Source organism: Peromyscus leucopus, chromosome 19, assembly GCF_004664715.2.
Source record: "Peromyscus leucopus breed LL Stock chromosome 19, UCI_PerLeu_2.1, whole genome shotgun sequence".
Lineage (NCBI taxonomy): Eukaryota > Metazoa > Chordata > Mammalia > Rodentia > Cricetidae > Peromyscus > Peromyscus leucopus.
In genome coordinates this window covers 57,231,679-57,247,441 of record NC_051079.1, presented here as the reverse complement: position 1 = coordinate 57,247,441, position 15,763 = coordinate 57,231,679, and the positions used below count along the sequence as shown (strand labels likewise).

The window sequence follows — 15,763 nt, the reverse complement described above, 5'->3', positions numbered from 1 at the left end:
AACTGAAGTTGATCCTGCTGTAGTGAGTCACGCCTATGTAGCATGGGGATTATAGTGAAGACCTGCAGTTATCTGTAAGCAGCTTTTTTTTTTTATTTGTTTGGAGGTCAATGGAACACTTTTATATACACTGGTAACTGCAGATCCCTGAAGCCTACCTGTGTGTGCATGCTCTTGCAGCTGACTGCCCTGTCAACCTTCCGGAGCCACACAGACCGCCCGTTACTAGAGGCATTCTATGACCCAGCTCTTAGTTATGGTTTCCTTCTCTGTGCGAAGCTGGGGCACTGAGTGCCTGTGTAAAGAGCAGACCAAGTCTTGAGGAAATGTACATTACTGACATGGTCAGAGGGCCTTGTCAAAGAACTGTGCCTCAGATCCATGGGGATGGCCAAGCCTTCCAGCCACGGGGAAACTCAGAGTGAGGGCCAAACCTCTCTCTGGTCTAAGTGTGAATGGTGACAACATGCGCAAGTTGGATGTTTATGACTGATGAGTGTGCACAAAAACTAGCAACGACAGTGTCCTCCTCCCAGATATTCCTATCCCGATACTGCTCACCGACAGACACCGACTGAGACCAGCTAGCCCCTCCCTCTGTGCCGTACATTATAAACATGCCGAGTCTCCGGTTGTTACTGTACGTGGTACTGCCCCACCAGAGCAAACATAACCCATCTGATGCCAGGTTCCATGTCCACGTCTGTTCTTCCTTTTGTGCTTGTCCTTTCCTAACTCCCTCTCTGCTTCAGCTAGGTGTCCAGTACCACGCTGTGCAGGACGCGGCACCTGACACACGCCTATAGGTAAACATCCGTAGAAGGAACAAAGGCAGAAAGAAATTTGCCTGTTTGATCGAAATGTATCTTTTCCATCTTTCTGTAAATCTTCATCTTTGGGATGCTATATTCTTTTCCCAGGATTTAGCCCGTGAGTTAAGGTTCAGTACAGTTAGTGTTCTATGGACCAAATCTACAACTTCCATCTTCTGGGGACTATCTCAATGTTCTCTTATTTTTTTAATTGATCAATCTGAATCTTTTTTTCTTTCTTTTTTTTTTTTTTTTTTTTTTGGTTTTTCGAGACAGAGTTTCTCTGTGTAGCTTTGCGCCTTTCCTGGAACTCACTTGGTAGACCAGGCTGGCCTCGAACTCACAGAGATCCGCCTGCCTCTGCCTCCCGAGTGCTGGGATTAAAGGCATGCACCACCACCGCCTGGCCCAATCTGAATCTTTTGCTATCTACTCATGGCTCCTCATCTGCTGGGCTCCCTCCAACATTACTGTGGGCCAAGGACGACTGTGGATTAGTCTCTTCTCTTGACAGCTTCTGTTTCGTCAGATCCATAGCCATCGTCTCATCTCTAGCCCCTTCAAGACAGTGCTGATCACCATAATTCTGCACTTTGCCATTGCCTTGGTGGGCCCAGGAAGGATCCTTCTCTGATTGAGTCATTAAAGGCACCACACATAAAATACTTTCAAGGACACTGTCAGATGGCACTGGGCACAGACTTCAAACTTGGCTATGCATAAAGCCAATGCTTGCCTTGGGTTGTGAATGCCACATGGTCAGGGCCTGGGTCCAGATCACGGGACATCACTATCATTACAGTATGCAGGTAGATGTTCCCTAAACACCAATGATGGTACACATGGCACATATCCAGCAGAAGAGGTCTGACATTTAAAACCTTTGATAATGTCAAATATCCATTTTTGTATGTTTCTGTCTAATAAGAAGCATTCCATTTAACTTAGCAAATGCCTTTCAGATGTCCATATGCAAGGCACTCTTTAGGTACCCAGAGGAAAAAAGAATAACAAAAGACAGACATGTATTACTTAACAGACACATTATAATGGTGGCATAATACCATTACGATATAAGACAAAATAAGACGGATGTCTTACAAGAGAACAAGGTCACAGCGGGTTTTAACGGATGATGAAGTCATATCTATTTGGGAAAACCAGGGCAACTGAGATAAGTTTAGAAGGACAGGGAGGATTTTGACCGTAGTTCTCTAAACCTATCTGTAATAGTCTGATATTTGACACTAATTACATAATCTCCCAGCTGTAATGGGAAATTTATATTTTTACATCAATAAATGGCATTAGACAGTTCTCTGTCTCTCTCTGTCTCTGTCTGTCTCTCTTTCTCTCTCTCTGTGTGTGTGTGTGTGTGTGTGTGTGTGTGTGTGTGTGTCTATGTCTGTGTCTGTCTGTCTCTCAGCATACGAAGGCCGCTAAGGGCTGTGTGTTAACATGTGTTTTCATATTGTCAGATTACATATCTCTGACAAAAAGCAGATTTTTGTGCAGACCACTCTAAAGCTCAACAAGTCTGCTACAAAGTGAACACACAGGGCATTCTGGACACACATGGCACCTCACTGTATGTGCATATTATTGGCTCAAATGATTCACTCTTATTTAACTGCACTGAAGCCTTTCATCTCCCAGCTATACGGTAATGGTTTCCATATGACCAGTGGCTGCTATAAATAAGATCAAAAGCAAAAGAAAGGATTTAATAAAAGAAAATGACATTAAGAGGAGCATTAAATCAAGAAAAAAAATGCCAATATCCATTTTTTTTCAAATCTTTCCTCTTTTGAGACCAAAGGATAACAAAGTACTAAAGCCCCTTGCTGAATATTTCATGGAGGGTCACCTGCAAAGAGCAGGTGTGGAGAAAGTCGACCTGTGGATGTCTGACCACCGCAAAGATGTGGCTTAGTACAGAGAAAGGGATGGGTAGGGGCAGAATGGCCCCTTTTTGAGTCTTTACAGAGAAGGGGCGCCAGCCTCATCAGCTAGTTTGGTTACTGTGAAGACTATGGTGGAATTATCAACAGCAAAAGCTTTCCATCTCTCCGTCCCTTTGTGTCCTAGTTAATGGGGACAGACTTTTTGGTAATCCTGAGCTTCTCAGAGAATCATAACATTGCTCAACTCTAGTACATGTGTTCTGAGAAAGGAAGTTTTTTTTGGCAAGGCGGATTTGATATACAGAGCCAACTTCCCAAACAAATTTTCTTCTAGTTCTTAAAAAAAAAAAAAAAAAAAAGTTTACAATGTTAATCTCAATTCCCGACTGGATAAACAGCTGCTAATAACTGCTACTCCCAAAGGAGGGGGCCTGTTTCCTTCATCCTCGGGGTAGTGGGTACCTGCCCTGCCCTAATTTCTAGTGGCTCCTCATGTTTCTTGTTTTATCTTTTTTCAAAACCGCTTCAGTGTGGATTTTGCCAAGTGGGCTTCATTTCTCCCTTAGATAGTATACAAAACAAACAAAACAACAACAACACCCCCCCTCCCCACCAGACCCAGGCAGTTGGGCCATGACTTGTTTAAAATAGTCGTTATTTCACTAGTGGTCTGTTTAGAGAGGAAATTCAAGCACTTAAAACCTCCGAGGAGCAGAGGAACCTCAGATCCTTGGAACTGTAGCCCTGGAGAGGAAATGACCATTTTGGATTCCTTCATACTGAGCTAATTATTCACTCAAGGGCTAGCTGTGTTCAAAGATTCTCGGTTTCTAACAGTATTGCTAATGCGATTACTTACTTAGACGGGTTGGTGTTCTACATAGAGGAGCAAGCTTCAACACTTTTTCCTCTAAGAGGAAGTCCCCTGCAGCAGATTCCTGAGCCAGCCAGCCGGCCCCTGGCAGTTTTCTCACTTGTCCAAGAACACCTGCCTCAACAGTGACCTCAGTTCTGTATCGCAAGATTCAGACAGTTCTCAAAACAGCTTTTAAAACAAACCCCAGCTGTTTCTCATCTAGTCTACAGGGGGAAAATTGGGCCGCTTACAGAAACATTACCCAGAGACCTACCATTCTCCAATAACTTTCGCACACTCGCAGCTCCACGCCAGAGCTGCGCGTGTGCAGAAGCTGGGGAGCGGGCGCCTGTGAAAGGAAAATGTGCAAACTCCGTTCTGTGGCTTTTCACAATACATCCAATTAGCTGCTTTCAAGGGCGTGCGGCTATTGTACGACAATGCTTCCCCTTGCTAATATTGGACAGATCTTTTGGCTAAACTCGGCTTTGCAGCTCTGGGGTGATTTATAGGGAGAGGGGAAGCTAGAATGAAGCACAACTGTGAATGTCAACCAATTAGGTCTGACAGAAAATGCCGCTTCCCACCTTTCAGTTTTTAACCCCAAAGCTGATGTTTTTCGAAACTCTCTTCTTGCTGAGAACCAGTTTTGTTTTGTTTTTCCTCTTTTTTTTTTTAAACACATGTTTTCTAACCAGCTAGGATACTTTTGATTTGAAAAAATTTACAGCCACAATAAAAGTTAAACTAACACAGCGGCCATGGAATTTGAAGAAATATAAAATGGCCAAGGCCTAGTCTTGGCTTTTAAACAGTGCCAAGCTACACCAGTATTTTCTGTTTTGGTATGAATGACATAACCAAATTACTTCATGAACTGCTACTTTAATTCCCAAGGGTGGAAAATTCCATGAGTTAATTTAATTTGGATGTAAAAAAATATACATGAAAACTCACTCTTCCTGTGGGCTCTCATCTGCAATGCTCCAACCAATTGCTGGAGCTGCTGCTCTGGGAGGAGGAGCTTGGGGCAGCCTGGGCTGCCAGCTGCAAGGCCAGACCATCAGGCAATTTCCTTATTGCCCTTTGAGCACATAAGCTCCTTTCTTTCTTTAAATTTTTTTTTTTTTTTTTTTTTTTTAAATCATGTTTATGCTCCGGCTTAGCAATGGCTTCTCGAGCATGCTCCTGTAGAACTGTTAAAATCCTGCGTGGACTCTGGCCTAAGTTCAGTCTTTTCCTAGTTTGATCACTACTTGTGACACTCTGTAATTCTACCCTGTCCTAAAGTGAGGCGTGTACATTACTGTAGGTTGGCCAGGACAGGTTCCCATGAAATCCTAGACGCCCACACCTCTAAGTGCCTCTACAGCAAGCTGAGGTGCAAGGAGTGGATGAAGATGTGGGGCTGGAAACATGCATAATGTACGCTTTGCTCTCCAGAACGGTCTGCTTTGAGAAAGCAGAGGCCATGCTACAGTTTTTTTTTTCTTCTTCTTCTTCTTCTTCTTCTTCTTCTTCTTCTTCTTCTTCTTCTTCTTCTTCTTTTTCTTCTTCTTCTTTTTACAATGCAAGGGTTGCTCATATGCCAAATTATGGGCAGTTTAACATTGTGTTCTCACATTTAATAAAAAAGATGACTAGGGTACTGAACGTATTTGCTTGTCTTTTCCTCTATTATTTAAGAAGAAAACAACCAACATTGAAAGTATGACGGAGCTGTAGGGTTAGTTTTAAATGTGTATTTCATTTTCCCATATGAAAATGGGGAATAGGGAAAGGTTTTAAAAGTTTATTTGCTCATTGCATGTGGCTACAGGGTTGGTTTGATTCAGGGCACAGAAAGCAGGGGTCTCGGTTTCACATCTAAGCAGAGGGACTGACAGTTGCCATGTCATGGGACCTGAATTTGAATAAAACAGCTCTACGAGATGGAAGAGAATGTACCCAGTGGAACGTGTGGTGGTGTGCATGGGACTGGAGTGCTAGCCAGTGCTCTTGAGGTGACATGAGCTTAAGGACTCTACTGCTGAACTAATAATCCCTGGTTGAGAGAATTTTGTAAAGTTTCTTTTCTTCTCTTTGTTTCCTTAAAGTTTCCTTTGAAAGTGTGACAGGAATACTGAAGGAAAATCTTTCAGTTGAGGTTACTAATCTACTCTCAGGAATATTTGATAATTGAGGAGATTAGCAGAGACAGGCAACTATGCTGATTTTAAAAATAATAATAATAAAAAAAAAAGCGTTCAGTAATAGTGCCATGGCTAAACTCTGACGCTGAAGATCACCATCCGTGCTGAGATTCAACAGCAGGCTGGTTAACAGACGGGATCTACGTGCTCTGCAAGGCAGCAAGGCTCCATGAACTCAGCTTGGTTTAACCAAGAATAAGTTCCTCTAGATGAATCCCATTTCCTCAGTCACGGTGGTGGTGATGGTGGGGTTGTACGGCTGGACTCTGACAGTAACAGGATGGACATCGTAAACAGAGGCTGAGTGAACAGAATTAGGGGGTAGAACTGGCTGTAACAGAAAACTCCAAGATCAGGAACCAGTGTGGAGAGAATGAATGTTCTCTTGAGCCTCAGGGCTTTCTGGTCCATGTCCTTTCCTGGCCAACATTTTTATTAGTGACTTTGATGTGGACTTTAAAGGAACCCATCACATCTGCAGACAATAGAGCTGGCAGAGGATGTAACTGAATGAGGACATGAAGTAGACATATAGAGTGGAGACAGACGGAAGGCTGGGATATGAAATCCAAAGGGGTTATGTGAAGTTCTGGACAAATACAGGACCAAGGACACCAGGGCAGAGCCATCACAGAAGCTTGCTTATAGATTTCAGGTTCAGTATGTGTCAGCAGGATTGTGAAGGCATGGATATTTAGCAAATAAGACTTACTAGACAGAATGAGTAGGATGCAGGAGAGGATGTATTTTCACTAGTCTACCCTGAAAATTCCTTGAGTACCACATTCAGATTGAGATTCCAAACACTAGAAGTTCCTTAAAGTGGAAAGGAAATCTTTGATAAAAGTTCTTCGAGTGTGTATTGGGTTGGACGTGGGGGCAATTCCAAGGGGCACAAACACACTGCACGGGCAGGCAGGTGTGGGTCAGGCAAAGGTAAAATTTGCAACCTGTTGATAGAAATAGGTTTTACGGGGGATCAACACTTTGGCAGATAAGTTGTAGGAAGGTTAGAAATGAGAAGACATTTAAAGTCGCTGGGATTCTACAGCAGTGACTGTACATACATGAAACATGTGCTTGAGCACATGTAGAACTTTATGAAGTCGAAACCTGCAAAGACTTAAGGTGCTGATGCCTCTGCTCACCACTTGTCAGACAAAGTTCCTAATTTCTTTGTCTGCTAAGAGGACCTGCCAGGAAATGCTACCAAGCTAGCAGAGCCACAGTACCCACTGGGTGTTCGTTCCATGTTGTGGGGTTCAGAATGACCGGCAGAGCTAAAGAGAGTCCAGGCACAACTGAGTTTGAATTCATTCCCTAAGCACAAGGAAGAGAGTGGTTCTAATACCTACCGTTCATAGTTTTGAAAGTGTTAGGGGACTGGGTGAAAGGGAAGGGTACTGTATGGGATGTACTGTACGGGATGTACTGTACGGGATGTACTGTACGGGATGTACTGTACGGGATGTACTGTACGGGATGTACTGTACGGGATGTACTGTATAGGATGTACTGTATAGGATGTACTATATAGGATATACTGTATGGGATGTACTGTATGGGATGTACTATATAGGATGTACTATATAGGATATACTGTATGGGATGTACTGTATGGATGTACTGTATGGGATGTACTGTATGGGATGTACTATATAGGATGTACTATATAGGATATACTGTATGGGATGTACTGTATGGGATGTACTGTATGGGATGTACTGTATGGGATGTACTATATAGGATGTACTGTATAGGATGTACTGTATAGGATGTACTGTATAGGATGTACTGTATAGGATGTACTGTATAGGATGCAGTAGGAAGGATACTAGGACCAGGGCTATAGCACAGTGGTAGAACACTTGCCAAGCATGTATAGGCCCTAGGTCCAACCCCTGGTGTTATTTAAGAAAAGGAAAAAGAAATGCTGGTGCAGTTGCTGGCCTGTCTGTTTTAAAGCCTAGCTCAGCCTTTACCTAGCCAAGCAAGCATGGTTGAATCGCTTCCCTTTTCTAGGTCTCAGTCTTTAGTAGCAAAACGATGGCAATGGGCTGACTTTCCAGCTGCTTTCAGAATCTAAAATTCAATAATCCAAAATCAATGGTGCAAGCAGAAGTAGATTGTTTGTCCATGAAGTCTTACATCCTTTAAGTTCCGACATGCTCCACGCCAGCTAAAGAAAGATTATTGCTCTCTCAACACAAGTTAATTGAATACTTTTTTAAAATAAAAAACAAAACTCACAGGAGAGAAGGAAATGGAGCTAAGATTTACTTGCATCAGAGGTTTTTAAAATGTATTCTACAATTCCACCTGGGCTGAGGGGTCCAATGTGGAGGCTTGTGGGATGCCATGAGGGACAGGCATAGGAAACAAGTTTCACAGGACTCCTCAGCCACAGTAATCTTCTAAGAGATTACTATTTGTTAGATCCTCTGGTGTAAGCTTGTAAGCCTAGTTAATGGGGGAGTTGAGAAAGGAGGATTGGGTGTTCAAAGCCACCTTGAGCTATAGAGTAAGTTCAAGGCAAAAGAGAAAAGGGCGTTGGGGGGCAGAGCTATAGCTTGGTGGCAATGCACCTGCCTGGTGTGGGCAAAGCACTGGGTTCAAATACAGGAACGTATAAGGCACTTCTCCTCTATCAGGTGACCATGAGGCTGTCCCTTCTAGGTAAGAAGGTCCCAGTTTCCTTATAGGGCCTAGTGGACCAGCACACAGCAATTTGTTTAAAAGGTAGTGGTTCTTTCCAACTAGTCTGTGCTTGAGACTAGAGACCATAACCGAGCATGGCGCCCGATACTTGTTACCATGGCTAAATGTTCTTGAAATGAACAAGCAGAATCTACTCAAAAAGGAACTGAGAACCACAGTAACTACATATTGATAATAAATACAACATTGCGGAGTCTATCTAACCAGGGGCACACACAGGGCCACGTGAAGTCATGCCTGATGTCCGTTTCATTCCACTAAGAGACAATGTGAAGTCGTCTGAAAGGCTCCATCTCTGAAAATGAATATCTAATGAATGACCAAGAGAACTGCTTTTACAAGACTATTTCTAGAGCCGTTTATAGGAGAGTGAATGGTTTCAATGCCAAGACAACCCATGAGGGGATGATGCACAGAGTGGGACCGGAAGTGGCCAGACTGCCTAGGTAGGTAAGAGACAAGGCCACTTGTTTCCGTCCTTCCCCATATTCAGAGATTCATGCTTTGATTGTGCCAGAGAAAGAGGCTGTCATGGTAAGAAACATTACTTGATAACTTAAAGTGATATCCTCAATGATTCAAGTGGGAAGAGTTCACAGTGCTTGGCCATTCAGCATGTACATGGTGATTTAAGAAGGTACTTCAGTAAGAATGCTTTATACTCAACATGCTTTGCCCCTAGTTACCACTGGAGAGAACAGAGCCGCTCTGGGATCCAGACCATAAAATATCCAGAACCTTCTTCTGCCATCCAATGTTTACTAAGATATGAAAATCACAAACTCTTTGCCCTTAGATTAGTTTTGTAAAGGTGTGTTTACAATGTCTGGGAAGGAGGCATGGCAGGAAAACAGAACAAGAAGTCTGGAGTAGGGTCTCTAAACTGAAATGTAGTTGTATGTCTTGACCTGACTGGACGTCAGCAAGTTCACATCACCAACACTGGCAGCCATCATGGTCCCCCTCACTGGACATCTATGAATGCCATCTGAGATGCTATACCCAGAGCCTAGACCAGAGGGGTCAAGCTAGGCTTCTCACTGAATGACCATCTATTTCCAGGGAGGGGGATAAAATATAAAATGTGCACTCAAGGAATTTACACCTGCCACTCATACTGAAGCTGCCCCTATAAAAGATCCACAGAGATGTGAAGCGGGGTAAGACAAATATCTAGAAGTGTTATGATTCATTGTGCTAAGAGACAGAGGTGCTGAGTGTGTGTGCACACACGCACACAGAAAATGCCCGTTATAGACAGAAGCAGCACGAGATGGCTTCCTGGAAGAGGAAGAGTTTGTCAGAACTTTGACCGTGGGCGAGAAGAGAGAAGTGGACAGGGCAGATGAACCCAGGACATATGCAAAAGAAGTATCTATTGGGGCCCGTTCTGGCAATGTGCACTTGCACACTGTGGTTTGGCTAGAAAACTTTTGCATAATAAGAATGGCTAAACATAAGGCTTTTGATGAGTAACCAAGGGTCCTGGCTGATGAGCTGCAGAGCTGATCCTATTCTTACAGACAATGGCAGTTCCTTCAAAGTTTCTGAGAAAGGAAAAGCACAGTCAAATAATGTTATCTAGAAAGCCCCACATCTCTGCCATTTACTCCAGTGGTAGAAGCCATGCCACAGAGGGAGAAAAGTCCCTTTCATTGTATTAATAATTAGTAAATTCCTGAAGACCAAGGAAGACATTTTGTAAATCAAAAGCGAAGTACAATATGTGAGCAATTAAATGAGATAACACAATAGCTGAGGCGGAAACACAGTTTTCTCCCACCGCAGATTCGGGTTGCTGGGGGAAAGAGAGGCTGACATCATCTTCCATCTTATCAAGGCATTTTGTTTGGATTTCCAGGAGGTGGGGGAGGAAGAAAGAAGAGCATGGAGGTCACGATCATTTGAAGTCATCTATTCTTTAATCAGGAGGAATCAGGAGGCTGAGTTAGAACAGAGGCTTGCTCAAAACAAAACCAGCCTTAGGATGAGTCTCGGGTTTCTGCACCTCGCTTCCATTCCAGAACAACAAAGGAAGGTGTGTAGCTGGAAGGCAGCTCCGCTCCAGCCCTTTCTGCCCTGTTTCCGGTACATGCCTCCCACTGCTACTTTACTTCCTGCAGCTGGCCAAGGTTTGAAGCCTGTTTCATGTATTAAAATTCATGTGGAAAACATTACCAGTATCCTCCTTGAATTTTCTGTTGTTGTTGTTGGGGGAAAGGGGTTTTTTTTTTTTCTTCTTCCCCTTCTTGTTTTTATTGTGGAATGTATCAAACGGTCAAAGGCTAACTTCAGACTGACTAAATTCAAAAACTATTTCCTTTGTTCTTACGTTTTTGTTTGAAAATTCACACGGGTTTGTGTTCAGAAAAGATATGCCCATCCAATCGCTTTCAAAGACATGAGGCTTTGGGGATGAGGAGTTCAGATTTTTGGGGGCTTCCAGGAAGCAAGGAAGGTGACCAGACTCCTACTGGGTTCAAAGGGCATGGGCTGTTGACATTCACCTCTCTGGGGCTAGGCACACCTCTGGAGGAAGGCCAAGATCTGGCTGGCTCCACAGTTCCCAGTAGTAGTGAGGGGGGAACTTGTCTTTATCAGTAAAACTGGCAACTTGATTTCTTTTACAGAGTACCACAGCAACCATAGGCAAGAGGTGTCTGTATATGACTGGCCCACTATTTTCCTTTTAAAATTGTTCTGTTCTATTCTCTTTTCTTTCCATTGGGGCAGTCCAACTTCCCCTCTCCAAAAATAATTCTAGTGTGCTTTTTGTTGTTGTTGTTTTTATTTCTCCGAGTGTCCCGTCTCAGAAACTCAAAGGTCAAATAATTCCAAATAGCATCTATGTACAGTTTAAGATGGTAAAGAACCACTCAGCCTCCATCTGGTATTTAAGAACAAACTCCATATTTATGGAAAAGACAGTCTCTACATCAATGTCCTGGGTGCACGCCGCATCCGGCTAACATATGCAAAGTGAACGCAGCTCCAGAAATTAGACTATTTTTCTCTTGATTGAGAGCAGATATACATAGATGGTTATAAGTTGCAGATCTGGATTTTAATAAAGCCAGATTTCTTAATTAAAAGCAGTGTTGTTTAAACACTGTAGTGGAAAAAAAAAGCAGAGAGGGGGAGAGAGCCGTACAAATGAAAATCTCATATTATATGCATCCCAAGTGTTTAACACATTACCTGAGGCCAGGCTAAATTAAAATCTAGACTTTCCTTTGTAAACTCTTTAGCAACTGCCAATGAACACACAAACAATTTTTACTCAATGATGGATTTTTAGGGTAGAGGTCAAGATAAAGAAAAAAAAAAAGTAAGAAAAAAATTAGCATTGGCATTCAAATATCTCTTTGCACATTTTAGAAGTGAGTTCATTGCTTCTATTTATAAGCCCATATTTTTGGTTTCTAATCAGTTGCAGGTTTCAGTCTTATACTGTGCAGGATGGTACTCTTCATCTTAGTCTTTTAATTAAGAGAAATTGAAGAAGACCAAAACCTACTGTTGAACAAGAGCTGCACATGGATTCATAGTTATTTTTCATTTCCTTTTGGAAGCATCTCCAAATAAGAGAAGCTGGCCTTGTACCCAAGCAACTCAGAAAACCCTAGAAAGATCAAGCAGGGCAATGAGACGTCTACCACCCCATATGTGCAAGGAGCAGAATTATGCAAAATCAATAATAAAGTAAGATTTATCTGCTTTACCAGCTAATTGTTATCACTTAATATTTTTTGTTATAGACAGTCTCTGACCCCGACAAAAGGCAAAACTTATTTCTACCTCTCAACCCTGAGACTAAAAGGCACCATTTTGGTTTCATGAAGCAAATCAAACTAAACCACCCTCATATTTGGAATATCACGAATGTAACGTGAAGTTGAGTTATGTGCTGACGAAAGTTATCAAGATGAGTAACTGAAAATATGAGCAGTGATCCAGCAACTTACTAGTACTTATGTGGAATGAAAGCATGCGTCCATATAAAATCTTGTGCATGAATACTCATAGATGGTGGTGGGTTTTGTTTTGGTTTTACAACTGCCAGAGAGCTAAACAGCCCTAGGACCTGTCACCCATTAAGTAAGAAATATAATGGCAATAAAAACAACTTCAGTATGTGGGAAAACACAGATAAACTTTAAAAAGATAAAATGAAAAGAAGCTAACCAGTAAAGGCCAATCCATAGTCTAGTCCCAGTTAAATGGTAGAATGCTTACAACCTATAGCAATAGGAAGTAGATTAGTGACTGCCAGGAGTTGAGGGGGTGTGAGGAGGGTGGGGAACAGCTGTTTGATTGTTTTGTGCCTTTCTCTTTCTTTTTACAAGAGGCAAAAACATTCCAGAATTTGACAGTGGTGATGACTGCACAACACTAGGAAGACCCTCACACACACTGAACTGCACACTATCAATATGTAATCATCCACACAGTGAATGCTCTCCCCATAAAGCTTTTCTGCAAAACGAATAGGAGCAGGAGTATCTACACTTGAACTTCTAATTCTGCCTAAGCAGAGCTCATGTATCATCATCACTTACCATGAGTGAATGTCTGTTGGCTGAAAGAAGGCCAGTTCCATACCCTGAGCCCAGGCCACCCATTGCTCCATTATGAGAAGGTCCGATGATCCCATGCATGTCCCCATGGCCACCAGGCACAGCTGTGGACGGGCCCACTGCATGATTCCGGAGAACATGAATTGCATCATCCAGTCTCTCTAAGCGGTCTTCAATCCGGCTTTGCTGTTGGTTTATAAGTGCAGTGAAATCTGCTTTAGTTTGAAATGCACGCACAGGTTACACAAGCAGAATACTGAGTTGCTCCAGAGCACACTTTGGGTTTCAGAATATATGTTTCCAATAAAGTTTGTTTCCTTAGAACAATAATAAAAATAAATAATGTCCTTCCTAGAAAACTGGTGGAAAATGTTAATGCCAAAATTACAGTGTTATTTTTCATGAACAAAGTAAATTCAATAATTCTTTGAGGACATTATTATGTACATATGCTATACTGGACTACATTAGCTTGAAAGAGAATTTAGATTTATGTTAGAGAGGAAAACATGCATTGAATTTGAGGAAGTCTTTGGCAAGCACAGCTAAAAAGCTACAATATTAGTAGTGGAAAGATGATCTTCTTTTGGTTTCTGAATAACATTTTCTTCACTCAGACATAGGTAAAAGTTTCAAGAACTTTTTAACCTCTCCCCCACCCCCTACCTATTTTTTTTTTATCTGTTAGCAATATCAATTTGCATGTCTGTAGGGGGGTGGCTCAGAAATTATTATAGCAAAAATATCTTTAAAATTCTGGTACCCAAAGTGATATAAAACCATAAGACTAAAGAATAACAAAGATTTAGCTTGATCACCTACCCAGAACCTACAGCTGATTTCAAAGTCTATATACTGCAGCAGAGAATTCATTACCTCATGCAATTAAAAGCCAATAATTCTTTTTTCCATTCTAGCCATTAGGATCCTAGTTTTCTTCAACCAGATAAAGGCCTATGCTATAGCTAACAGTAAAGAAATAGAACACAGCTATATCTTCATTTTTACTGTGACAAATAATCACAGTATTACTTGCCAGCGTACATATTAAAATGCTCCATCTTATCAACCCACATTCCATGTGTATTCATAGATAGGATCGGGGTGCTCCTTCCATATAGACATGAAAATGTAGCTCAAAAATTAAGTGAATTAATTACTCTGTCTTATTGCCAAGAAATAGTAGTCAGGGTTGGATCTATGTGTTTGTTCCTTTTTTAAAAAAACTTTAAATCTAGTGCTGTTTTGTACTAGAACATGCTATAGTCTACTTTGCTTTCGAAACACTGTACAAACAGATGTGCCAGCTCTATTGCATGGAAAAGCAATTTCTAATTATTCTATACTAACAGGAAGAATGTGTGTCTAATAGAGTTAGTGTATGGTACAGAAGATTTTGATTTGGTGGGCTTGGGGTTTATATGACCTCCGTAGGCTGCTGGCTGTGCTACTTATTTGACCCAGAGAATGTCACCAACCCTCTTGGAGTCTCCAGTTCTTAATCTACAAAAGCGAGGATGATAGTACATATTTAGGTCAATGTAAGCATGAAAAGAAATGATACAGGTGCCTGACATACTTCCTGGCTAACAGTCTCCTGGTGGAGAGGGAGATCTCTATTTCTGAACCCCTGCGAGTGTTCAGAATGTACAAGGAATCAAAGCTGTGGTCCACAGCTCTGTTCCAAGTCCTCCAGTTCTACATCGGAATAAAGGCTGTTTTTGATGGCTGGGCTATGGAGAACAGTCTGCAGAGGTTCAGTACTTAAAACAACTGAGCTATCTAAACGTAGTCTGTAGATGAAAGAGCTGGGCCCTGGGTACGTTTCCTCTCCATGCAGTTGTCTTTATTGGCTAAAATGTATAGCTGGATGATTCATACAGTTCACAGAGGAAGAGCATGAGGAAGGAAGGAAGGAAACTTGCCTCTGTCTTTTCATCTACAGAGTTTCCTTTCAAAATTAAGTTGAAAAGGAGGACAGTAGCCTCTAAATCATGGATAGGCACATGGGCAGAGATAGGGAAATGTATGTTTTCTTTTGTCTCATCTCAGAATAGGAAGGAAAAAAGGATAACTCAATCCTGAGAGACAAACGGCTCCCTACCACTTGACTCATGCACACACCCAACCTGCACGGTGCAGGGCTGGTTCTTGCATAATTCCAGCTCCACCCACCCAAAGCTGAGGAGGATAAAAGTGCCAGACTTTGAATCATCCTGTGAGTATTTATAATATGAATTAAGCTCATGGAAATGTTCAGCGTTTTCCTTTGGAAGAGCAGTCACTTCTTTACCAGTAAAATTGCTGTGCTCCTATAAGAACCACAGTTTATGGTGACTAGAATGATAGTCCTCTTGTTTGATGTTAGGTGGAAATGGCCTACTGTTATCTGGCAGGCAGGGTGGAGGGCGACAGCATCTTCAAGTGTTCCAGACCTCACACTTGGGTACTCATTGCTCTGGAATTTTCCCAAAGAAGCTGGAAGGAGGGCACAACACTAAGGCTTCAGGATGTTTTTTTTTTTATTAATCTCTTGACAGGCCCTAGGTATTTGGAGCCCTAGGCTCCCCTTCTGGCTGCATCTAGGTCACCATCTCCAAACAGAGAAGAGCATAGCCTAATGACTGGTTCCAACAAGCTGGTGTTCTTAACGTAGACCTTAAGTAATGATTAGCGAGAATGAGAATCTTAAAGTGACAGAAAA

At 42.1% G+C, this 15,763-nt stretch overlaps 1 protein-coding gene across 28 annotated transcripts in view; it reads right to left on the bottom strand.

Annotated features, from left to right (window-relative positions):
* The window catches only part of Tcf4 (transcription factor 4), a 345,993-nt gene that overhangs the window by 16,108 nt on the left and 314,122 nt on the right, over positions 1-15,763 (bottom strand). For all 28 annotated transcript variants that reach the window (XM_028864673.2, XM_028864682.2, XM_028864699.2 and 25 more), the window contains one exon: positions 13,042-13,245. In XM_028864673.2, coding sequence (XP_028720506.1) covers positions 13,042-13,245 — 204 coding nt within the window. The remainder of the gene's footprint in view (positions 1-13,041; positions 13,246-15,763) is intronic.